Below are 27272 nucleotides of genomic sequence, written 5' to 3'. Positions count from 1 at the left end.
CTTTCTTTCACAAGATAATGAAGCTCGATGATTAACATTTTATTTTAGTTAACTGTATAAATATATTTTGCATTGGGCGACAGCATTTTAAAATATTAAAAAGCTATTTTTTTCGAGAGGAGGGGTCAACATTTTCAAGTAAGAACACGGTGCATTGTAAAACAAGCATGATATCAAAACGAAATGTCAAAACGATTTGTGCCGGAGGAAACTCCACGGCTGGGCTTGAGGTTTGTGAATAGCAGAGTTAAGTCGTTGTGAGAACTATGTTGAACTGATATTAGCAAGCAAGTTGCGGGGGTTGAGTTCTGCTGACGGGTGACTTGAGCAGAGAGCGGGTTTTAGTTGTGAAGAGATCTAGTGAGTTCAGTTTTATGCCGCATTTAGCATATTCCAGAAATATCACGGCGGGGGACACAAAAATGGGTTTCACACACTGTAGCCATGTGAGCCATACCCACTTCACCAACTCCTGAGTAATCAACCAGGTATGACATACCCACATCACCTAATTAATTTTCCGTACCTAACGGGTATAATTAAGTGAAGTGGTAGGACATCTCGACGTTTACGTCAACCCCAGAATCAGCCATTGATGTCAGCTGAATTGGGACAAGCGTTGGTTCAGACATGGAACATTCCCAACGCTTTCTTCAATCGCTAAGCGTGATCTAAGCATCATGGTTGTCAAGCCCGTGTCAACGCCACTGGGTGACACACACTATATTGAATTTGTGAACTGGTTTTTGACACCACATATTTCTTCAAGGGCGTGTTACGATGCCAAGATACAGATTTCGATATTATCCTGTCAACAGTAAAACACTGATTAAGGAAAACACCACAAATCATGTTTTATCTCTTTGCTTTACATTGGCATAAAATCATATAATTAACTTACTGTATTCCAGAAGTCCAGTAGTCCCGGACGAACGTGATGACAGGTTTGTGACGTCACCGAGCTATGGCTGCTTGCACACATTCGTTGGAGTATTTGCGCAAAACGTCATAAAAACGTGGATTTCTGGACTTCAGAATAGTTCCACTTAGTGACTGAAGTGGTCATAAAATATCTGCAACCATGAATCTCAATAATAACAGAGAACTGCTCGCAGAAGGTAGTTTTCCATTGGATCATCATTTCAATTGATATTCCAGTGTCAAAACATTGGCACTAACATTTAACACTGATATAAACAATACTGCAATGTTTCTTCAAATTGAATTGTTAACATAGCCTAATCACAAAATGTCAATTAGCACGGTATAAAAGTCAAACTAGCTGAGACTGTAGTCTGTGATAAGCAAAGTTTGAATCCATATTTCTAGTCTCAAAGCTGGCATGTTATTTCTCTTTAGGAAACATTTGATCAAATAAGAAATATTAGCTAGTTGAAAAATTGGTCAAAAATTATATGGTGTGAAAATTACATTCATCAAAGGCTCATCCTAAATATGAAAAAATGAAACAATAAGCAAATGTGTGATATTTTTTAATTACATAAAGGACACACTATGTACATATAATCTCTGAAAGAGCAATCCCACTTAACATGCTGTGTGTAGTGGCAATTGTCATATACAGTATATATGGGATGAAAACTGTCGGTGTTTGACGAACTGGTTTCTATCATAAGGCGTGCGTTATTCGTAAAAAGCGCTCCAAGGGACATAACTTTATGGGGTTCGCTTGAAATAATGTTCCGCCGGTAGAGGGCGCGAGAGTCGATTTAATGCAACACTGCTTTAATTCATTCGAAAATTTTTTATTTAATATTGTAAACTAAATAGGTAATTTTTCATCATTTTGGTTTTTGGGGGGGAATAAATTATATGGTAGCTTCCATATGGTTGACACATTTTATCCTATCCCATTCGCGTAGATCGATGCTCATACTGTTGATCACTGGATTGTCTGGTCGAATGTTTACAGACCGCCGCCATATAGCTGGGATGTTAGAGAGTGCGGCGCAAAACAAAACTCGCTAAACTCACTCACTCCAATAGTGTAAGACGCCGCAATTAGCAAGGCGGAGTTTCCTCCCCAAGACACACCACAAATCCATAAATGTTTGAGGTTGCCTCGATAATGATTCTAGTTTAAAAACCTCATGCCATTGCGTGTGGGTTTACGTCTATAACTAAGGGCTTTCCTGGCATATTCAGCTGTTTAAAGCGGAGTTAAACTCAACTCATTCACTCCCTCACTCGCTCAGTCATTCTAAAGTAGAATTGTATATATGTTTAACATTTAGATAATGTGCTTTTCTTTTTGTTAATGGAAATCTCTTATCCGGGATCACCGGAGTGTTAATCAGGATACCATAAGTATTGGAAAAACGAGAATACACAAAATCTCATTTCCACATCCGGGGCGGTGGGGAAGTCAAGTTGTTAAAGCGTTCGCTCGTCACGCCGACGGCTGGGTTCGATTCCTCACATGAGTAAAATGTGCTAAGCCGATTTCTGGTGTCCCCCGCTGTTATATTGCTGAAATATTGCTAAAAAGGACTCAAAGCCCAACTCGCTCACCCATTTCCACACCCGCCCCTTATACCTGTAATAATCTTCCTTCAATGCTATGGAACATTATAACATATATAATTTCCTTGTGAAAACAATCCTGTTCCGTGTAATTGTGTAAAATACTACTACAACCAACAAACAGAATCAACATTTAATCCTGGAGTATATATACAGAGTATATCACAATGCTCATAACATTTCTGTTACACGTCCAAAATGCCCACATAATAACTACGGAAAAGACCCGTCACAGCCATAGTCCTAAGCAGAACAAGAAACAGTTCCTCCCAACAGCGCGTCCTGGTGCCACTCTTATGTGCCTGCCTTGGAATGGGGTTCCTGGTTACTTTGACCTTGGACAGAAGCACCAGAAGATCAGCTCGAAGAGGATTTCCAGGAACTCGGCCAAACTGAGAACAGATGCACCAATCCACAGACCCATTGTACCTCCAATATCAGACAAGAAGCGCTCAGTCTGGAACAGAAAATATGATGGAAGGTTAATCTGCTTATAATTTCCGTCCATTGAGCAAGATGTCAACTGTCATTGAGCAAGATTTACACCCGCTGATATTCCTGGAATATTGCTAAAATCGGCGTAAAACCAAATTTTCTGCACTGACGTAATAGATTTCACCTGACACTTCACACACTAGTTTATCCAAAAACGATAATACCAGACATAACAACAAAAACAAAAATCAGTTGCATATCCACGATATGATTGCCATTGTATTTTGTTCGACTGATGTAATAACACACTAATGGATATGACATAAAACAGTTAAAATGAGTTCAGTTAAAAGCTTGATCAAAAACTCACGTCATAAAAGGGCTCTTCTTTTATACTTTCGAAATTCAGGCTGTTGAAATATACCTTCAGTTTTAAGAAGGACGATCTGAAACATAAAATACATTCTCATCGTCAAGATGCTGCCGATATACTCTAGTACACTATATAGATGGTGGGTAGTCTAGTGGTTAAAGCGTTTGCACGTCACGTGGATAGACCCGGGTTCGATTCCTAGCATAGGTACAATGTGTGACGCCCATTTCTGGTTTCCCCCGCCGTGATATTGCTGAAATATTGCTAAATGCGCCTTGATAACAAATATTGTATTCGTGATGTGTGTGTTTGTTTCGGGCTGCTGGATAGGCTAATGTTTGCTCACTATACTAAATACTTGGGTTCGTTTCCCGACGTGTGTGATACGATTCTCACCAGTCAAAATATGACTGAAATACTACCGACGAGACTTTAATTAAACTGAACATTAAGGTCTGATTACACTCTACAGCCAGGTTTGGGTTAGGTTTGATATGTGACAGAGGTTATTACGACGTAAATTGTCATAAAAGGTAAACTTAGGTAAAAGGTCAAATAACATATGCAACTGTCCTCTGTATCAGTTGATATAAAAGGTGAACATTTTCAATGTTATATTAATCCAGTTTTAGTTTGACTAAAAGTTGCATGAAACATCGCACTAAAATCCCCTCACCAAATATATCTGTATAACTGTAATGCAAATGCTGATGACTAGTAAATGGTCATCCATATACATTACTCAATTCCAAGATGATCTATGTTAACATTCTATATTTCAATATATTTTTTAAACATAATATTGTTTAATTTGACCTTCCTGTATATACATCTGTTACAATTACCCGTGAAAGAGGTCGATTGTTTACACTGTTAGTTAGTTTTGATTAGTTATAACATAGTAACGACTTGATATTGAACCTCAAGTAACGATGCATTCTGAAGCCAATATACCAATGTACTATACAGTACCGACTGACTGGTATCCAATTATGACAAGTTAAGTAAAACGTGTTACAATTGACCCCGGTCTCACCTTCTCAAGACAAAAGAAAAAGCTATATAATCTAGATAGGATACAATATACTTTCCTGTCCATGCCATCAAACGCAAAACTGTATAATCACATTTTTTCAAAATTGTGTGGCATGGCACACCTTAAGTGTTTATTCTTTACATCACCATGCCAAATGTGGTACTACTCATGCCAATGAAAAATTAAAATGTGGACAGGACATATTTCATTTTATACTTTTGGGAATAATGCGGAAAATATTTTCATAATACTTTCAGAATTGTCAATTATGACACACCTTCCTCTATAATTTGGATTACATTACAAGTTATGAGTCGGATAATATTGTGATGGGTCAGCATACGGACGCGTGGAGCTCCTCTTGATAATATTAGTAAGAGTGTCATCGAAATTCAAGTTTATGCAAAACAATTTAAAATTATGGTTTATTTTGAAACATTACTACACAACGACACACTATAAATTGTTCCACTCTCTCAAATCCCTCGAATCTCAAGCATTTTTAAGGCACCTTAACAACCACACACGTTGTTACGAATGGTTAATATTTCATTACAATTTACGTAAATATTTATTACATTTTACCGCAACTAAAATAATTACAATTTTTATTACAATTTACGCTTTTATTACAATTTACGTCAAGGGTTATTACGATTTGCTGTAAGCATTACAATATATTATTTTGATTTGTGTTCTGAAGCGTTTCGAAAAAATGCTGATTTCAAATCTTCAGTCTACAAGTATGTTACTCACGTTCTTATGTCGACGTTTTCAAAGTCGTAGCTGCTGTAGGAACACTTGGGACTTTCAGGTTCGATCTTACATGCTTGCTGTTCTAACGCCCGCTGAACGAGTAAACAAAGCACATCATTTTAGCCATGGGAATATGCCACACCATTATTCACAAGGCTGTTACTCATTCATCATTACGAACACTCAGGTTTAGGTACGTACCAGTGTTGAATGTATCGTGTACATGTACTGTTATGAAGCAGGTGATCAACTACTAGGTAGGGTAAAGTCATAACTACTGGATTAGACAAGGTCATGTTACTGTAACTGTTATGAACTGCTGGTTAGACAAGGTCCTATATATTGCTATCAAGCAAGGTCATATTTACTGCTATCAAGAACGGATCAACTGCTGGGTAGGACAAGGTCATGTTTACTGCTATCAAGAACGGATCAACTACTGGGTAGGACAAGGTCATGTTTACTGCTATCAAGAACGGATCAATTACTGGGTAGGACAAGGTCATGTTTACTGCTGTCAAGAACGGATCAACTACTGGGTAGGACAAGGTCATGTTTACTGCTATCAAGAACGGATCAACTACTGGGTAGGGCAAGGTCATGTTTACTATAACTGTTATCAACTACTGGGGAGGACAGAGTTATATCAAGACAGGTTTTCATTCCAGTATTAGGGGCCTTAGGCCCAGGGTACAAACAGTATACAATATTCTTCGTGGAAAGCTGTACAGAATACGGAATAAATATTACACAAGATTCCAATATATAAATTGCATGATACAATACACAACATTTCACATAGAAAGTGACAAATAATCAAACAATGATGAACAGTGGTGAGCAATGTGGAATGAGATTGGGTTATCTACCTTCCATCAGGTGCCGAGGGTGGGACAAGGTCATATTTAATGTTATCAAGCAAGTGATCAAGAACTGGGTAGGACAAGGTCATATTTACTGTTATCAAGAAGGTGATCAAGAACTGGGTAGGACAAGGTCATATTTAATGTTATCAAGAAGGTTATGAAGAACTGGGTAGGACAAGGTCATATTTACTGTTATCAAGAAGGTGATCAAGAACTGGGTGGGACAAGGTCATATTTAATGTTATCAAGAAGGTTATGAAGAACTGGGTGGGACAAGGTCATATTTAATGTTATCAAGCAGGTGATCAAGAACTGGGTAGGACAAGGTCATATTTAATGTTATCAAGAAGGTGATCAAGAACTGGGTAGGACAAGGTCATATTTAATGTTATCAAGCAGGTGATCAAGAACGGGGTAGGACAAGATCATATTTAATGTTATCAAGCAGGTGATCAAGAACTGGGTAGGACAAGGTCATATTTAATGTTATCAAGAAGGTGATCAAGAACTGGGTAGGACAAGATCATATTTAATGTTATCAAGCAGGTGATCAAGAACTGGGTGGGACAAGATCATATTTAATGTTATCAAGAAGGTGATCAAGAACTGGGTAGGACAAGGTCATATTTAATGTTATCAAGAAGGTGATCAAGAACTGGGTGGGACAAGGTCATATTTAATGTTATCAAGCAGGTGATCAAGAACTGGGTAGGACAAGGTCATATTTAATGATATCAAGAAGGTGATCAAGAACGGGGTAGGACAAGATCATATTTAATGTTATCAAGAAGGTGATCAAGAACTGGATAGGACAAGGTCATATTTAATGTTATCAAGAAGGTGATCAAGAACTGGGTAGGACAAGGTCATATTTAATGTTATCAGGCTGGTGATCAAGAACTGGGCAGGACAAGGTCATATTTAATGTTATCAAGAAGGTGATCAAGAACTGGGTAGGACAAGGTCATATTTAATGTTATCAAGAAGGTGATCAAGAACTGGGTAGGACAAGGTCATATTTAATGTTATCAGGCTGGTGAACAAGAACTGGGCAGGACAAGGTCATATTTAATGTTATCAAGAAGGTGATCAAGAACTGGGTAGGACAAGGTCATATTTAATGTTATCAAGCAGGTGATCAAGAACTGGGTAGGACAAGGTCATATTTAATGTTATCAAGAAGGTGATCAAGAACTGGGTAGGACAAGGTCATATTTAATGTTATCAGGCTGGTGATCAAGAACTGGGTAGGACAAGGTCATATTTAATGTTATCAAGAAGGTGATCAAGAACTGGGTAGGACAAGGTCATATTTACTGTTATCAAGCAGGTGATCAAGAACTGGGTACGACAAGGTCCTATTTAATGTTATCAAGAAGGTGATCAAGAACTGGGTAGGACAAGGTCATATTTAATGTTATCAAGAAGGTGATCAAGAACTGGTAGGACAAGGTCATATTTAATGTTATCAAGAAGGTGATCAAGAACTGGGTAGGACAAGGTCATATTTAATGTTATCAAGAAGGTGATAACCTACAAGCCATGTCACATTTACTGTTACTGTCAAAATGCTTGTTAGGACAAGGTCGCATTTAATGTTATCAATATCTGCTCCATTGGGTTATACCATTGAAAGCCTCAGGCAAGCTTTAAAATGTTTTAGGGTAAAGGAGAAACATTTTAAATGAACAATTGCCCTGATTTTGCATGTGTTTTTGGGATCGGTGTCCCTGGTCGGCGGGATACATGGTATCATCTTTGAACAGAGTGATTCATAAACACGTGTTCAGGGCGCTGCTTTTGGCAGTTCTTTCACACGAATATGGAAACTGTCAGTTTTTATGATAAGTATGATGCCATGTAATTAGATGTAAAACCTAGAGTAAAGGAACGAATATATTTGCATATACGTACAATGTGTCTAAGCACGGGCCACTGTCTGGATGATAAGCTTGATTGATATACCTTCTCTCTGCAACACAAACACATGTGTCTGTTACACACATCCGAAAGGACTAATCTTTTATTCTGTTAAAATACTGGAGACTTCCAGTCAAATGATGGCACGCTTTACATGGTTGCTTGGACCAGACAATCCAGTGTTCTGTCTGGATAAAGGGAGAGATATATCCATAGAGCGAGAGATGGAGAGAGAGGGCGAGAGAGAGAAAAAGAGAGAGAAAGAGAGATAGAAAGACCGAGAGTGAGGGCGAGAGAAAGAGAAATCGAGTGAGAGAGTGAGAAAGAGCAAGAGAGATAGAGAGACCGTGAAGAGTGAGGGCGAGAGATAGAGAAAGAGAGCGAGATAGAGAGAGCAAGGGAGATAGAGAGCCCGTGTGTGTGTGTGTGTGTGTGTGTGAGAGAGAGAGAGAGAGAGAGAGAGAGAGAGAGAGAGAGAGAGAGAGAGCAAAATAGTGAGGGCAAGAGATCTAGAAAGCGAGAGTGAGCGATACATAGATAGAGAGTGAGAACGGTAGACAATGAGGTGAGAGATAGGGAAAGCGAGTGATAAGCGAGAATGAGGTAGAGAGAGTGATAGAGAGATCGTGAGGGCGAGAGATACAGAAAACAAAAGAGAGACGGAGAGAGAGAGAGCAGTACTGGTTCCAGCAGTACTGTAGTTGCAGTAGGAGAGAGAAAAAGAGAGAGGGGGAAATGGCAGAGAAGACAGATAAGGACGAACCAAAAGTGAGGGAAGAGGCAGAGAGCGTATATGTCTGTGCCCACAATCTGCTACGGTATAATATTTTTCCAACAGAATCAGCCTGACACGCCTCAACATAACTGAAGTACTGTTATAAGCGGCGTCTACCAAAAAGACACATGCACACGCTGAATGAAACCTAATGTTACATAAACAAAGAAACACAAAAGAGCTATGACACATGTTGACAAGAGCGTACTCACACACAAGGGGTGCCGCACTTGCAGACATCCGCTCCCTTGCCACTGTCCAACACATACTTGTTGTGTACTCGGTCCTCACAGCTGAAGTCTGAAAGGGATAGTGTATAGTTTAGACAGGATAGTGTATAGTTTAGACAGGATAGTGTATATCTTAGACAGGATAGTGTATAGCTTAGACAGGATAGTGTGTAGCTTAGACAGGATAGTGTATAGTTTAGACAGGATAGTGTATATCTTAGTCAGGATAGTGTATATCTAAGACAGGATAGTGTATAGCTTAGACAGGATAGTGTATAGTTTAGACAGGATAGTGTATATCTTAGTCAGGATAGTGTATTGCTTAGACAGGATAGTGTATAGCTTAGTCGGGTTATTGTATAGTTTAGACATGATAGTGTATAGTTTAGACAGGATAGTGTATTGCTTAGTCATGATAGTGTATAGTTTAGACAGGATAGTATATAGTTTAGACAGGATAGTGTATATCTTAGACAGGATAGTGTATAGCTTAGACAGGATAGTGTATAGTTTAGACAAGATAGTGTATATCTTAGTCAGGATAGTGTATAGCTTAGACAGGATAGTGTATATCTTAGACAGGATAGTGTATAGCTTAGACATGATAGTGTATAGTTTAGACAGGATAGTGTATATCTTAGTCAGGATAGTGTTGAGCTTGGACATGATAGTGTATAGGTAGGACAGGATAGTGTATAGCTTAGTCAGGATAGTGAATAGCTTGGACAGGATAGTGCATAGCTTGGACAGGATAGTGTATAGTTTAGTCAGGATAGTGTATAGCTTAGACAGGATAGTGTATAGCTTAGACAGGATAGTGTATAGCTTAGTCAGGATAGTGTATAGCTTAGTCAGGATAGTGTATAGCTTAGACAGGAGAATGTATAGCTTGGACAGGATAGTGATTAGCTTAGTCAGGATAGTGTATAGCTTAGACAGGATAGTGTATAGCTTTTACAGGATAGTGTATTGCTTAGTCAGGATAGTGTATAGCTTGGACAGGATAGTGTATAGCTTAGACAGGATAGTATATAGCTTGGACAGGATAGTGTATATCTTAGACAGGATAGTGTACAGCTTGGCAGGATAGTGTATAGCTTAGACAGGATAGTGTATAGCTTAGACAGGATAGTGTATAGCTTGGACAGGATAGTGTATAGCTTGGACAGGATAGTGTATAGCTTGGACAGGATAGTGTGCAGCTTGGACAGGATAGTGTATAGTTTAGACAGGATAGTGTATAGTTTAGACAGGATATTGTATAGTTTAGACATGATAGTGTATAGCTTGGACAGGATAGTGTATAGTTTAGACATGATAGTGTATAGCTTGGACAGGATAGTGTATAGTTTAGACATGATAGTGTATAGTTTAGACATGATAGTGTATAGCTTGGACAGGATAGTGTATAGTTTAGACAGGATAGTGTATAGTTTAGACAGGATATTGTATAGTTTAGACATGATATTGTATAGTTTAGACAGGATAGTGTATAGTTTAGACATGATAGTGTATAGTTTAGACATGATAGTGTATAGTTTAGACAGGATATTGTATAGTTTAGACATGATATTGTATAGTTTAGACAGGATAGTGTATAGTTTAGACAGGATAGTGTATAGTTTAGACAGGATATTGTATAGTTTAGACAGGATAGTGTATAGTTTAGACAGGATAGTGTATAGTTTGGACAGGATAGTGTATAGTTTGGACAGGATAGTGTATAGCTTGGACAGGATAGTGTATAGTTTAGACAGGATAGTGTATAGTTTAGACAGGATAGTGTATAGGTTAGACAGGATAGTGTATAGTTTAGACAGGATAGTGTATAGTTTAGACAGGATAGTGTATAGTTTAGACAGGATAGTGTATAGTTTAGACAGGATAGTGTATAGTTTAGACAGGATAGTGTATAGTTTTAGACAGGATAGTGTATAGTTTAGACAGGATAGTGTATAGTTTAGACAGGATAGTGTATAGTTTAGACAGGATAGTGTATAGTTTAGACAGGATAGTGTATAGTTTAGACAGGATAGTGTATAGTTTAGACAGGATAGTGTATAGTTTAGACAGGATAGTGTATAGTTTAGACAGGATAGTGTATAGTTTAGACAGGATAGTGTATAGTTTAGACAGGATAGTGTATAGTTTAGACAGGATAGTGTATAGTTTAGACAGGATAGTGTATAGTTTAGACAGGATAGTGTATAGTTTAGACAGGATAGTGTATAGTTTAGACAGGATAGTGTATAGTTTAGACAGGATAGTGTATAGTTTAGACAGGATAGTGTATAGTTTAGACAGGATAGTGTATAGTTTAGACAGGATAGTGTATAGTTTAGACAGGATAGTGTATAGTTTAGACAGGATAGTGTATAGTTTAGACATGATAGTGTATAGTTTAGACAGGATAGTGTATAGTTTAGACAGGATAGTGTATAGTTTAGACAGGATAGTGTATAGTTTAGACAGGATAGTGTATAGTTTAGACAGGATAGTGTATAGTTTAGACAGGATAGTGTATAGTTTAGACAGGATAGTGTATAGTTTAGACAGGATAGTGTATAGTTTAGACAGGATAGTGTATAGTTTAGACAGGATAGTGTATAGTTTAGACAGGATAGTGTATAGTTTAGACAGGATAGTGTATAGTTTAGACAGGATAGTGTATAGTTTAGACAGGATAGTGTATAGTTTAGACTGTAGTTTTATCAGGTCACACACATATTATGATCATTTTGATTGTTGGTAATTTCTATAAATTGTCTGCTCGTGTATTAACAGAACCATTGGTCTAAATAGATAATATTTATTATATAGAACTTCAGTGCAAATGAATATGCAGTCTTATCGCTACTTAGAGAGGGTGAGTGAGTTTAGTTTTACGCCGCTTTTAGCAATATTCCATCAATAACACGGCGGAGGAACACCGGAAATGGGCTTCACACATTCTATCCATTTTCTTTGAAAGAAATTCGTAATGATGTAATGTGAATGAATCTCGCCTGTGACGCTAGTATCGGTGCTTCTAAACCTAAAGGGTCGGTTGGGTAGCCTTGTGGCTAAGGCGTTCGCTCGTCACGCCGAGGACCCGGGTTCGATTCCCCATATGGGCACAATGCTCGAAGCCAATTTCTGGTGTCCCCCGCCGTGATATTGCTGGAATAATGCTAAAAGCGGCGTTAATCTAAACTCACTCACTCACTCACTCACTCACTCACTAAACCTGCACTTATACTTGTGGTGATGGTGCATGTCTCGATGGACCTAATGGCGACACTTCTGTAAACCCTAAACTTATTCTTGTGTTAGTGGTGTAGGTCCTGATAGACGTATTGACGCTACTTCTGTAAACCCTAAACGTATTCTTGTGTTAGTAGTGCAGGTCCTGATAGACGAATTGACGACACTTCTGTAAACCCTAAACATATTCCTGTGTCAGTGGTGCAGGTCCTGATAGACGAATTGACGACACTTCTGTAAACCCTAAACATATTCCTGTGTTAGTAGTGCAGGTTCTGATAGACGTATTGACGACACTTCTGTAAACCCTAAACTTAAACCTGTATTAATGGTGCATGTCCTGATAGACGTGTTCACGACACTGCTGTAAACCCTAAACTTAAACCTGTGTTAGTGGTGCATGTCCTGATAGACGTGTTGACGACACTGCTGTAAACCCTGAACTTAAACCTGTGTTAATGGTGCATGTCCTGATAGACGTGTTGGCGACACTGCTGTAAACCCTAAACGTATTCCTGTATTAATGGTGCAGGTCCTGACAGACGTGTTGACGACACTTCTGTAAACCCTAAACTTAAACCTGTGTTAATGGTGCATGTCCTGATAGACGTGTTGACGACACTGCTGTAAACCCTAAACTTAAACCTGTGTTAATGGTGCATGTCCTGATAGACGTGTTGACGACACTGCTGTAAACCCTAAACTTATTCCTGTGTTAGTGGTGCAGGTCCTGATAGACGTGTTGACGACACTTCTGTAAACCCTAAACTTTTTCCTGTGTTAGTGATGCAGGTCTTGGCAGAGGTCTCAGCCATGTTTTTGACGACTAACCTTTGTTGGTATTACAGATCTGGAAAGAGCTGTTGAGTTGACGCTCGCCCTCTGGCAGACACTTGCATGTATCTATCACCAGATTTCGTTGACATAACTCCCGACACGCCTTGTAAATAACACATAAACACCAGTTAAAAACATGCAAGGTGGCCACAAGTCACAATGCAAATAAATAATTAAGTGTTGCCTTTTTCTCTCTTAACAGACAGATAACTATCACTAACAATAAAAGTGATTGTGAAAAAGTATCCCACCTCCATATATCCATATCATTATTGTTTGTTCGTATGATTATGTAGACCCTTTGGGCGCACCATAAATCGAATATACACGTGCTGCGATCAAACAGATATTTTGATTTATATTCAGCGTTCAGGAAGAACGCGAGAGAAAACACCTGGGGAGGATGCAGCCCTTTTCAGAATCATAAGATTTAATCTGCTATGTCCCTCGGGAATTTAAAACAAAATGGCTTCCACGTTGTTTGTCCAACAGAACGTTCTAAGATCACCTAGGTGTAAGTCCGTTGGTTCGTTCGTTAGTTCGTTGGTTCGTTCGCTGGTTGGTTGGTTGGTTGGTTCGTTCGTTCATTCGTCCGTTCGCTGTTTTAGTTGTTTGTCTAACGCAACAACAGCAAAAACATTATCTATATGTAAATTACAGAAACTGACCAAGAGCAAATCTTTGGTTGAACACAACTGATACCTTCAGGGTACGATGACTGCAGTCAACCGAGTCACCGCACCTGACAACCCAATCCGTTCATTGTTAGTCCCTGTTATACGACAAACGTAGGCGACAGAGAGCCAGTTCTAACAGAAACCCTGAATAACGCCTATTATCCGGTGATTTTTAGGTAATTGGATTTGTGTTCCTACAATCGGACCTATTTTACGCGTGACCAGATTATAACCTCGTTGTTGTGTGAAGGTTCTACTCAGTGCACTCTCTGCGAGGTGTATGTTAAACTTTATACACGTTTTGTTCTCGTTTACACATTTCTTTGTTTCATTTTCAGATATCTATCATACTTCATGTTGACATGCATTGATATAACTGTAGCTCTGTTCACAGCGACCTTTCACTACACATACTAACACACATTTACATACCCTAACCAACTATTCTCACGAAATGTGCTCCATTGGTAATTTTACGTGTCTCCGCATTAAAATAGAACACTTTTACTGATTTCACCTGTTCATTTCATGTTTATGTTAGGCGACAGGCTTGGTTAGTCAAGATCACTAAACTGTGCATGTCTCCAATGATAGTACAGTCAGCTCTCGTTAATCCGACACTCATTAATCCGACAATCACGTTAATCCGACAAAAAAGTAGGAAACCATTTAAAACTGTGATAATGACTCTCGTTAATGTATAACATTTTGAGTGAAGGTATTGTCCCTTTCGCCCAGACCCAGAACATATTTTCAGGTGGTTGAATTTTTTAGAATTTATGTTTAATATGATGTCTCCATAGACGTGTGATCCACTTTACCCCATGAAAATGACCATATAATTATTTTTAAAAAGTATATGCATTCATTAGCTAGTGTTCCATATTTACAGTTTTATTGGGACAATACAAGATCAATCTCACAGCCATTAAATTTCAGCCGAGATCTCACCATGATGCTTCACAGGTTTAAAGTTGTAGAGAATTTTAAGGATGTAAACAAGGTGACCACCATAAGATAAAACACTGTACATCCAGTGTCATCAAAAGGGTCTTTAAACGAACGGACCTATTCAGTAGTAATAACTTTAAACGTTTGGTGGGTGCTAAAGGGCGTCTGTGTAATTTCCAAGTAGCATCTTTTTCTCGGTTTGCACACAATAGTTACGTACCTTTGGCACTGACCGTTCACTGGTTCCAGAAGTAATATTGGCGCAGTCATCTAAGCGCCAAAAGCACATGGCATGACGGACATTTTGTTTAGTGGTGTGATTGAAATGTGCTCGACTGTCCAGTGACTGTCTTACCAGAGTACAACTGATCACACACTATCTGGGCTACTCAGGTAAGACAGTTTTATGGATCTAAAGTTATGGCATGAACTCTTCTAAACGTTAAATGATTATTTACTTTTAATTAGCTTATCAGAGTTGATACTCTACATCAAACTAAACAGGTAACGTGATTACAGCTTGGATGAATTTTCACTGTGCTTCTGTAGTGTCAGTGCATTAAATAATGAATGAAACGAAGAAACAGTCAATCACTGTTGCATCTTTTAATGTCACTCAGAGTAATAGAATAGCAACGTTTCCCAAGTAATTTTTCTAAAAACAGATATGGTAGTGTTACGGTAGCGTAGATTACAAGATTTATATTCAAGTTGTATAATGGTTTTGTTGTTTATTACAATATAATACAGATAAAACTTATGTGAAATATATTTGTGGTAACACTTAGTTTTAAAAAAAACTGTATAGTAAGTTTGGTTATCAAGTTATGCAAATTAGTTTACACAGTCATGATTGGCGAGTTTCGTTTTCTTTTTGACATGTGACTTTTGATAGTTTGAATTTTTTGAACAATAAATGATGTTCTAACAATAAAATAAAACACTCACCCTCTCTGTGTAAGCCACGCCGAACTTCTTCCTGAAAATCAGGCTGTCATTACATTTGCCGTAATCTCCCCCGAGTCGTTGAATCGTTACCTGATATCACCAGAAGAAAAACGAAACCACATCAGTCTTTCCAGGTCTCGGGAGAACGCATATCCTGGTATTAAAGGATGTTAAAGGGACCGTTGTGCTTATGACTTGAGGCATGACGGAATACTCTTCCATTATTAGAAAATTTGTTTAGCACATATGCACAAAAAGATAATGCCCAAGACAGATAGGCACAGAAGAATGTGTAGGAGAAGAATATGCTATTGAGACTGACCTGACATTATACTGGTGAAGAAGAGATAAGAGGAGCATACAGGGGACGAAGGACCTAAGAGAAGACGTAGACGATGGTGGTAAGGACAGAGTCGTGAACGACGTTTATATAAGGCGGTGGTGAAGAGGTAAGGCGGGCCGACGAGAAGACGTAAAAGATGGAGGCAACGACGAGGTGCGCACGGAAATAAGGACAGTGGAGAAGAAATGATGAGAACTACTGAGATCGGATCGAGAAATGACGAAAAGGAACGAGGACGTAGGAGGCAGAGAAAAAGGTGGTGAGGACGAGATGAGCACGGAGAAGATGGAGACGACGGTGGTAAGGACGGAGAAGATGGAGATGAAGACGGAGATGAACAGAGGTCGAGGACGGAGGCTAGGACAAGGAGAAGAGGGGGCTGTAGATGAGGATACAAGCAAAGATGGAGTTTTGACAGACAAAATGGAGGGGAGGGATGTGAAGCCGTTACAGGAAGCCTACTTGACAACGACGTACCAGTTTCATCGCAATACTTGTCTCAGAACCCGCTGAGACCGTGAAACCTTCTGACCCGGGAAAGGGGCGTGTCCCGTTGTCGTGTATTACCACCCTCAGGCCGTACCCCGTCTTGAAAGTGTCGATAAATTCCTCGGATTCGAGATTGATGACCATTGATAACCCTGGTAGAAACATCCACAAACAGTACTGATACAACATATATTTATCATAGGTTTTCTGGCAATATATCAGTGATGTGAGTGCTGTCTGTAAATATTTGAATCTGGACCAGATAAACCAGTGGTTGATATCATTTGCAATGATCCGAGTGAGGGAGGGAGTTTGGTTTTACGCCGCTTTTAGCAATATTCCAGCAACATCACGCCGGGGGACACCAGAAATGGGCTTCACAAATTGTGCCCATGTGTGGAATCGAACCCGGGTCTTCGGTGTGACGAGCGAACGCTTTAACCACCAGGCTACCTCAGCGTCCCTTATAACCGGAATAGGCACACATATGTTTTACTCTTGAAACTAGGTACAATACCTCACTTAGGCTACCGCAATGATCCGAACTGTCGGGGGACCACGATGTTCTATCAAGTAGATCAGTATAAAGGACGTGCTCTAGCAGTTTCTCCGTGAAATCAGTCCAAAGAAATATAATACGCGAGTTCGCCCTGTTTCCATTAGAAATACACCGGTCGATTATAACATTTGGTCAAACTTTGAACAGATGGTTATTTTTATCAGAATGTTAGTGAAACAAAAGGGCGTACTTGTTTACAGAAAGGACATAGGCCATTGTCCCTGACTGTATGTGTATTATTGCTGTTAAAAGAACAAGTAACTGTCTCCGTGTGTGAATTAGAGAGAGTAAGTTTGGTTTAACGTCTCTTTAAATAGTGCTCCAGTTAACCCCGAAGTCATCTTAGCTCTCAGACTTTGACCAAGTTTGCGAAATCCACGAGCATGGACACGATGCTGGCAAACCTACAAACATAACAGGGACGAACCGGGATTCTATTCCACAGTCATAGGTTTCTGGCGTGCCAAAGGGACATAACTCTACACAGAAAAATGCGGGACAATGAACGGCTTAGCCAACCTTATCTCCCTTAAGAATAAAAGGCCCAACGGGTGTGTCCTCTGACTTAAACATCCTTCTGTAAAATACATCCCTACTCACAACAAACATTAGTTCTATGTTATTATTTCAGTGCACATTAATTGATACAAGCATGAAAAAAATAACAATTCGTTCAATTGTTCAAAATTGTTAAAACACAGACTTACAGAAAAACGCTGCATGACAGCTTTTTGTTTTGTTTTCAGAACTATCAAAGCGACATGGAAAGTACATACATTTGAGTTCCTACAAAGAAGTAATTATAAATCACTCAATATAACAACATGCTTTAGCGCCGTGCAGTGTTATCACTGATGTAGGTCGAGCGGAATACAAACATGGAGCCAGGCACACGTTCAGTGACAGGTTGGGTGAATAAAACGTGGGAACGTTGACGGTAAATTTTGTATTGTCTGATGTGGTAAAAATATGTTTAATGTTAATACAGGCATTGAAGAAATATAACAGAAGATAATAATTGCTGTTATATTAGTCAGTGTAAAGTTTAAATGTTTCAAACAATGAACTGACTGCTACACATTAATGGACGTTGGAAGAAACAGGAATCAATCAATTATCACCAAAGTTGATAAAGCCGTTTGTTGGTTTTTCCTTAGAGGAAAGCATCGGATATATTCTAACACGAATCATATACCAAACTGAGAAATAAGACCCGTCCAACCGCCCGAGACGGGTAAGATTTCTGACAGACTGTCTAACTTTACAGCTGGTAAATATTTTAGATAACCAGGGCCGTAGTTAACTTTTCTAAGGGAGGGCACTATCCACACTGAAAGAGTGTTAGATCAATACTTTGATGTGCAAAAAATAATCTGTATAAAGAGGTGGGGGTGGGGGTGTTTGGTGGTTGGTATGAACGGTCGCTTTTTATCTCCCATTAGGGATTCCGGATCAGAGAAGAGTTTCCCGAGACCATATCCAGGTAACAACAGGTGTTTCACATGGACATGGCGCAATCAGGTACTGTCACGTAGTTTCTGGTCATCACACCCCCGAGTTACCTCCCTGATCCTTACCTGATTCTGGTCCGCTTTTCGTGGCCTGTATCCCTTTGTTCTTAAGCGTGAAGCAGTTCCCAAGATCTTTGGATAGAAACGCCGTGAAGTTGCTGTAAAGACACTTTGAGACATCTTAAAGATGATTACAATATCCAAGGCACCAGTCATTAATTTGATTCTGCTTCAGTACAATGCCTCCAATCTCCATATTCTGTGTCAGGTATATCGAATTCCCCACAATATTATGTTTGTATTTGTGGCTTGGTTTTCATGACAAAGGCAAGTGTACATGTTTATATAAATACCCCGTCGCGATATTGATGAGGTATTGCTAAAAACGGCATAAAAACTCACTCACTTATATAGATACATACCTTCCGGAGATAATATAATGCATCGCTACAGCCAAATAACAACTCAAATGAAACCTCTAATTGTTAGATGCTAACCCTTCAAGTAACAAATGCGACCGCTACAATGCCTTAATATACACAATGCTAAAGAATGGAAATGGGGAGTTATCGAGTACTACTAGCCTTTTCTATTATCATTACGTATATTCCCATAACACCTTTGCCTACCTGGCATCGCACCCTCGTCCATTGAGGGAGCACTCCATCAGCATAGATTCAAGGTCATGGCCAACGTCTTTACGAACCCCGCTACAAAGAATAAGTTGAGGTTACCAGAATATCTCTGTAAATACCATGCGTCATCCCATTACACGAGGTGCTCCATAAAGTGCTGCTCTATCCATATGGCATGATATGTCATTTCCTTTACACTGAAATGAGATCAAACTGGCAGGAAAAATCATCACTTTATCCGCTGACATGCCAATTACTGTCAATACTGCGATCACAAGGTCATGTATACTAACTAGCCAAGAAGAAGAAACATCACCAGATAACTTACTATAAAAAAATTATAGTAATCCTACTAGTGTTAATCCGTCATATAATCTATGAGACAGACCATTGATCTAAATGTTCCTCTATCACATCGAGCAACAAAATTTCCATGACGATTTTCATGATGGACATCCCACGTGTCCAAACTAAGGACATGTTGGCACCCATTTTCAATCCTGCCGCCATATTTTCATTGCCTTTCCAAATTCTAAGAAATACACATATAATCAGAGTTAGGGAGGCCTTTTCTGTTGCAAAAGTTCATCTGTCAAATCTATAGTATAACTATAGCAAAGTGAATGACAACGTGGTTTAAGACATGAATGTTTAGTTTTTCTCACGGGTCTTCTCCTGCCAAATAATCGGCAATCAGCTCCCTCCTCAGGTAGAAGGTGTCCAGACCGCCTATTTCCTCCTCCCGACAGCCATCCTCGTCGCACACGTATTCCGTCTCCGTGAACTCGGTCAAGTCAACTGGCTCGGTGTCCAAACATTCCTTCAGAGACATAAAGACAAGGACATCACCCGAATACTATTTGTGGTGAAGTGTAACCGACGTCCTGTTTTGTACAGAGTATAGAAGTGCACAGGTAGTCTGGCGGCTTGTCTTTTATCGTACAACACACATTTTTACAGTCATAGTTGCGACACATTAATTTATCGTACAGGTCTGCATGTACAATACTTTGATTTCATTGGTCCATGACACTTTAACATTGTTGCCATGTTACCCTCCCAGAGGAGGGTTACAACGGGAAAAATATTAGTCTAAACAACACGTATTTGCCGAACTCTGTACTTAAGCTCCATACAACGACACCGGGTTTGGTCGACGTAAATTCTAATAGAATTGCGGATGCAAGTTATGCAGAGAGTTTGTATGTGAACATTCTTCACGTGGCGTTCATATGTAAAGCAAAATGGCGACAAATAAACGCTTCGCCCCGCATTCTAATGAAGAAATCCTCGAAAAATGTTCTAAAGTAATTCCAGATAATACGAAGAAATCAAACTACTCATCGCAAAGATCTTGAAGGAATGCTTGAAAGAAATGAGCAAAAATCCTTATTTTGAGAATGTCGACGTAGTTGCGTCAGCAGAGATGCTCTCATATTTTTACATGGACATTCAGACAAACAGCTGGAGACCTGTACAAGACCACGACCCTGAGAACATAAGGCACAGTTTAACCAGGTATCTGACATCACTGCCACACTGCAAAGATTTCGATATTATCAAAGACCCAGGATTTAGTTAGGCTAACGAGTCAAGACGTCAATGTTGGAACTAAAACCTGCCGGGAAGGGTGAAACAGAACACAAGCAAGTGATATCAGAATCTGACAGAGAGAAGCTTTATTCCTCAACAATTCATATGAACACTAACACTCCCTATGGCCTCTCAAACAAGGTACAATATGACATACCATTCTACTTTTTCCGTCGTGGTATGAAAACATGGACAAAATAAAGAAATCTACCTTCGCGGCTCGGGTGACATTGCTACGCAGATGGTACATCAGACCGTATTATCCTCGAGAGAAGCTTAAAACCCATAGTATGCTACTCCTTAGTATGCTACTCCTTATTATGTCAACCGGTTTTCAGATCGTCACAAACAACCCACCCCACCCCAAAATAAATAAATGAATGAATAACTAACTAACTAACTAACTAACTAACTAACTAACTAACCTAACTGAATGAATGAATGAATAAATAATGAATGAATGAATGAATGAATGAATGAATGAATAAATAAATAAGGATGATAATGATGATGTGAACAGCCACTTTTGGGTGGGATCTGAGCACCAAATAGTAAATTATCGCAGAATCTCTTTACTAAACATAGGAACAGTTAAGATAAAAGATTTCACTACAAACAGTGATGAGTGAACGGAAACGTACAGAAGAGACAATTCGTGTACGTTTCAAGCAACATGTAATAAAGGGCTAGGAAGATAAAGGCTGCATTATGTAAAATGTATACATGTGTTAAGTAAATTTTGCGGCAGTAAACTTTGTTGTGAGATTTGAATGGTTTGGATGAAGCCCATGGACTCCATGTATGGATGGACTAAATAACCTGAAACAAGCACCCTGACGAACACAACTCAGAGAAACCAAGGGAAGAAACGACCTTGCCCAACCCACCCGTACCCACAGTGGGTCATAATAATTAACTACATCTCGGTAATGGCGTACTTCACTCTGGTATTCAGTGGGGATTTCGAGGGTTTTCTGAAGCGTGCATTCGAGCAAATTCGCCTTGGACAGCTTGATGGGGTTCATGTTGCAGATGGTGACGGCAGGGAAGGGCAGTGCAGTGAAGCCAAGTTTCACCGACGTCTTAACGGGGTACTTGTAAAACGTCGTGAAGAGTTCGACAAGCTGAATGATCATCATTGTCGTTGCCCCAAGAAAGAACAACGTCCACATAATCTGAAAATACGCAGATATGTTCATGAGAAAGTAACTTTCGAGTGGCTGTTATCTTCTCTTTGGCATTGATAGGATAATTTACAAACGACATGAAAAACTGATCAACTTTGAACTTCGCACTCTGACATTGTTACAGTGGAGGTGGTATTAACGTTTCCGTGGCTCTGAACAGTTTTTGTGTCCAAGGGAAGCCTCGTTGTGATGTAAGTAGACGTGTAATGCAGGTATGGTGTTGACAAACCTGTAAACATAATCAGGGTTAATTTGGGATTCGATCCCACGAACAAAGGCTTCAGACACGCAACTCTATGCGGCTAATTGTGTGTCGTCCCATGGGTACTCGTACTGTTGTCAATCGCTCTACAATTTGCTTCGGCCCTCCAAGACCAAAATCTTTATGACTGCTCTGTAATCCAGCTTATCCATTTCTGCCGTTACAATAGGGGTACGTGTATTTAGATGTCACGTGACCGGAAACTAGCGATATGTAAATGTCAATATTACGTTTGTGTGAATGATGTGAACCATTCTTCAGTATCATACAATTATTTTTATCATGCACACATCAGAAGTAGTTAGGATTAAAACGTTTTGATAGCCCCTGTATTGGGAAACGGCCATTAAGCATCGGTAGAACTAGTGAACAAGCGAAGATCAGGATAGGTATTTAGGAAAGAATTTACTTTAAAATTCTTAGAAAAGAATTTCTTAGAGTTTCACTTAGAAGACTAGTTATAATGGTTCTAAGAATAATTCCAAGCCAAAAGCAAACTTAACCTCTGAAAGTAACACATATTTCCGCCATTGGTCATAACCTTGGGAATCCCCGTACAATATTTAAAACATTTGATCAGTAATAACATGTATTATATATTATCTACGGTCGCAGGACTTAAAACAATCTGGAACACATGCACGAGTCCCAGATTAATCAGTTTCAAATACATTATTGAATATACGCGATAAATACTGCACATTTCTTTTGTAAAAATCACTAATACATATCGTTTCAAAGACAAGTGCTTGATGGATTGTCCCTAGTTTCAAGAGTAAAAGCTATGTGTACCTGTTCCTGTTATGAGGGGCCTTGTGGTTAAAGCGTTCGCTCGACATGCCGAAGACCCGGGTTCGTTTTCCCACATGGGTACAATGTGTGAAGCCCATTCCTAGTGTTCCCCGCCGTGATATTGCTGGAATATTGCTAAAAGCGGCGTAAAACTGAACTCACTCACTCCGGCCAAAAGTTATAAAGACATTTTTATGAACAGATTACATTTAACTTCGCGAGGCCACTACGGGATCACGGACAAGAAATTGGGTCCCTCCTTTGAAATCCACTTCTCAGATGGCTGGCTGATTTGATGTTACCTCATTCTCCAGCTGCTTGGTTTGATACTTATTCTATCAGCCCCTGGTTTACCATATCAAGTACTCATATAACATGTGGTGTACGCTAATGAGGATAGTAACTTTATCCTCCATCCGCTCAAAAACGTCAAAAAAAACACAGCTTGAGAATCAAAGCGTGGCGAGCAAACCATTTTAACGAATAGGCTAGCCCACAGACACAGACCTCTTAGAACCTATGTGAACCGTGTTTAAATACCGATTGAAACGGCGTCCCCCATTCACCCAAACACTGCTTACCTTGAATACAAGTCGCGGCGACGCCCATATCTTGGGTATTCCCATAAACGAGGTACTTTCTGCAAAGTACGTGAAGAACGTGACACAGTTACCGCGTGGCTTTTCTTTCTCATCATTGTCGCTCGGGAAAACCTTGGGATTCTAGAGAAGAAATATAGGTTATACGTCACAATGCCAATATCAGGGATCGTTCTAAAGTGACTGAATTCTGGACGTATGTGACCAGATAATGCAATACCTTCAGAGTACCAGCCAAGGCAGTGCCAGCATATCGTGTATGACAAACAGCCAGTGAGTGAGTGAGTGAGTGGGTATCCCATAAACGAGGTACTTTCTGCAAAGTACGTGAAGAACGTGACACAGTTACCACGTGGCTTTTCTTTCTCATCATTGTCGGGAAAACCTTGGGATTCTGGAGAAGAAATATAGTAATGCGTCACAGTGTCAATATCAGGGATCGTTCTAATAGGATTGAAATCTGAGTGAATCGGGATAACCTTGGGATTCTGGAGAAGAAATATAGTAATATCAATGTCAATATCAGGGATCGTTCTAATATGATTGAAATCTGAGTGAGTGAGTGAGTGACCACAATGTTAACAACAGTTCCAACTAATTAACCTCTAACAAGCATGTCCCATTGCTCCTTCACGCTTGTGTTAACATCCAGATTGCAGTGTTAGCACAAATGTCATACATAGCTCTTGTTCATCTTCCACAATGGCAAGGAATTAGTCATGTTAAAAGCTATTATTACATATACATTTACTATTTACACACCGAGAGTGGCCGTTACGGTTTAATCGTTAAATCTGGAAATATCCTTGACTGGATTATATCTCACGAGGAAAATGGAACCATAAACAATGTTTCTGTTGAAGACAGACAGATGTCTGACAACCTTTTAGTTTTCGTTACATTAAACGCAAGTAGACCTTTGAAGAAAGAGGAAACCGTGACATGCCGAAATCTCAGAAATATTGATCACAACGAGTTTCAACTGGATCTGATGGAGTCCGCATTGCTATGTGACCCCCAACTGATGTGATTGAGCATGCCCAACTCTATCATGACACCCTCTCCACACTGCTCGATAAGCATGCCCCACCTGTGCTGAAATAGGTCCAAGTACGTACAAATACACCCTGGTACTCTCAACATGTTCAGGAAGCCAAGGCCGCACGTCGACAAGCCGAGCGGAAATGGTCGAAAAAATCATCTCGAAATAGACCGTCAACTTTATAAGCAAGCTCGGAATGCCACCTCAACTGTTATTCGTAACTGCAAGAAGGACTACTGCCTCCAGCAGCTCTCCAATATCCATGATACGATCGATCACAACCTTCTTCTAGACAGTATCAGTATGGTATCGATGGGACAGCGCTGCGGTGGTATCTTCATACATTCATGGAAGATCACAATTTGTAATGATTGGATATGACAAGTCATCCTCTGTTAACTTGCAGTATGGTGTCCCGCAAAGATCTGTTCTAGGTCCAGTGCTATTCGTCCTCTACTGTGGCAGTACTTCAAGCATCATCTCACAGCACCGTCTCCTTCATCACTCCTATGGTGATGACTGTCAATTGTACAACCAATTTCTTCCTCAGAACTCACTTGAAGCTCTATAGTCCCTGAAATCTTGGATGACCACAAACAAACTCAAATTGAACAGCGATAAAACTGAAGCTATCCTTTTCGGAACCAAGCAGCAGCTCCAAAGGTGGACATAAACACCATCCACACAGAAGTCCAGTTGGCAAAGTCTGTCAACGATCTTGGTGTCCTGCTGGTCCCAACGCTTTCCATGGAAGCTCAGATTAATAACTTCTGCAAGACTTGCTACTGGAATCTCCGAGTGATTGGGAATATTCGTCCCTTGATCACCACGGAAGCTGCTAATTGTCTAGCTTGATGCCTGATACTGAGTAGACTTGACTACTGTAACAGCCTCTATGTAGGACTCCCTGATGTCCTCCTTGACATACTTCAAAAGGTGCAAAATACGGCAGCACGAATCGTGACCCTCACCTCCAAGAAATCCCACATCACTCCTGTTCTTAGAAATCTCCACTGGCTTCCAATAAGAGCAAGAATCCAGTTCAAAATTCTCTGTCTGACATATAAATCTCTGCACGAGCAATCTCCTCCATACGTTTCAGAGCTGATATCAGCCTATGCCCCAGCACGGGAACTAAGATCTCAACACCAGAACCTACTGACAGTGCCACAAATACAAACTGAAGTCCTTTGGTCAGAGATCTTTTGAACATTATGCCCCCTACATGCCCCTTTCTTCCCCAAGATCTTTAACATTCTCCAACGCTTTGATTCATTCAAAGCGAGTCTCAAAACCTATCTTTTCCGCCAGTTCTATGAATACTAACATTGTCATCATACCTTCCTATGTACTTTTGATTGTTGCGCCTTGAGCATGCTGCTAGCGTGGAAATGAGCGCATTAAAATGTGCACTATTATTATTATTATTAGAGCATAACTAATACCGTCCATGTTTAGATGCGTAGGTCGGTCAATTATTCACCCCGATCCTATTGGCATTGCATTCATGTGAAACACGACAACACACCCATCCAAAGACGATTGGGCGAGTTTGATTAGTGATTGCACTACCTAGTACTGTGTTTGTACCATTTATCGAGTCCGAAGTTCGCCTTTACTCCACCCGCGATCTTGTTTATGTACCATATAACGTGAATGGACTTGTACATTGATTGTACAACACAGCTCGTTCCTTTGTTTGGCACCATGGGCGCCCACTCTTCCAACATGTACTCGCTTTATTCACTCCCCGTCATAGGCGGATCCATGAATATTCGGGGGCTTGTCGAACCCCATGGCTCCACCAATGCAAAACATTAACATCAATGTGGTCTTTAGTCATTTTCATTTAGTTGCTGTTACATCATAATTTCAGACTCCCCGTCCCCATTGTGTATGGCTGTATGTCAATGGTTACCATGGGCGGATCTAGGAATTTTGAAAGGAGGGGGTTCCGGGGGTTCGAACCCCCTGAACACCCCATTGGCTTCCCCAACGCAAAACTTAAATCGTCAATGTGATCTTAAGTCATTTCCAATGTGTGGGGTCGGCATCCGCCGCTGGTTACAGATAAATAAAATGATATAGAGCCTTAGTGTAGAATGTTTAACTGAAGTACTGTATTGGAACAAAGTTTTGCGAACATGATAAAGGCTTTCAGTATAACATGGTCTTTTTAGGTCAGTGTTGTTTGCTACAGAATGCTCTTCAATGCAGTATGTAATTATTGTTACTGTATGTCAGTGATTCATTCAGATTCAACTCCAACATAAAGCTGTGTTAACATGGACTATTGCAACATGAAACAAAAAAACATGATTTAGCTTAACAACTTGAGCTTAAAATATCATGTGACCCCCAGTAACTAAGATCCTTGACTAGAATGTCATTATACAGTTCTACAAAATGTATAAGACTTTGGCCTTTATGATGACATATGTCCCACATAAACAAAACACACAACAAAAACAACAAAATAATGTGAAATGATCACTAAGGGGGCGAGAGGCTCTACTAATGAGTCCAAATAAAAGATTGGACAAATCTTAGAAGGGTATTTAGAAGTGAAATGCATAAGAGAAGCAAGATTTATGGATGTCAACTTCTTTATTGTGAATAACACAATGTTTCGGAGTGTATGTTTGATCCTTCACAACAAGAAGTTGACA

At 39.7% G+C, this 27272-nt stretch overlaps 1 protein-coding gene across 1 annotated transcript; it reads right to left on the bottom strand.

Annotated features, from left to right (window-relative positions):
* Positions 1 to 18527: 18527 nt before the first annotated feature.
* Positions 18528 to 25816, bottom strand: LOC124291641 (degenerin-like protein asic-2). Its single transcript, XM_046728691.1, has 6 exons — positions 25763 to 25816; positions 23544 to 23684; positions 21660 to 21896; positions 19794 to 19948; positions 19123 to 19203; positions 18528 to 18651 (listed from the first exon to the last, which is right to left on the bottom strand). Exons 1-6 carry the CDS (start codon positions 25814 to 25816, stop codon positions 18528 to 18530), a joined length of 792 nt encoding a protein of 263 aa, XP_046584647.1.
* Positions 25817 to 27272: the final 1456 nt, after the last annotated feature.

The sequence above is a fragment of the Haliotis rubra genome, unplaced genomic scaffold, assembly GCF_003918875.1.
Source record: "Haliotis rubra isolate DU_JTF1 unplaced genomic scaffold, ASM391887v1 Scf499, whole genome shotgun sequence".
NCBI lineage: Eukaryota > Metazoa > Mollusca > Gastropoda > Lepetellida > Haliotidae > Haliotis > Haliotis rubra.
The sequence above is the reverse complement of the archived record's forward strand: the minus strand, read 5'-3'. Positions and strand labels throughout refer to the sequence as shown.

Coding starts and splice junctions, on each gene's coding strand:
- LOC124291641 (XM_046728691.1), bottom strand. CDS start 25,816: ATGTTCAAAAGATCTCTGACCAAAGGACTTCAGTTTGTATTTGTGGCA. Junction 23,685..25,762: donor TTGTATTTGTGGCACTGTCA/GTAGGTTCTGGT, acceptor TTTCTTCTCTAG/AATCCCAAGGTTTTCCCGAG. Junction 19,949..21,659: donor CCACTGAATACCAGAGTGAA/GTACGCCATTAC, acceptor ATGTCTCTGAAG/GAATGTTTGGACACCGAGCC.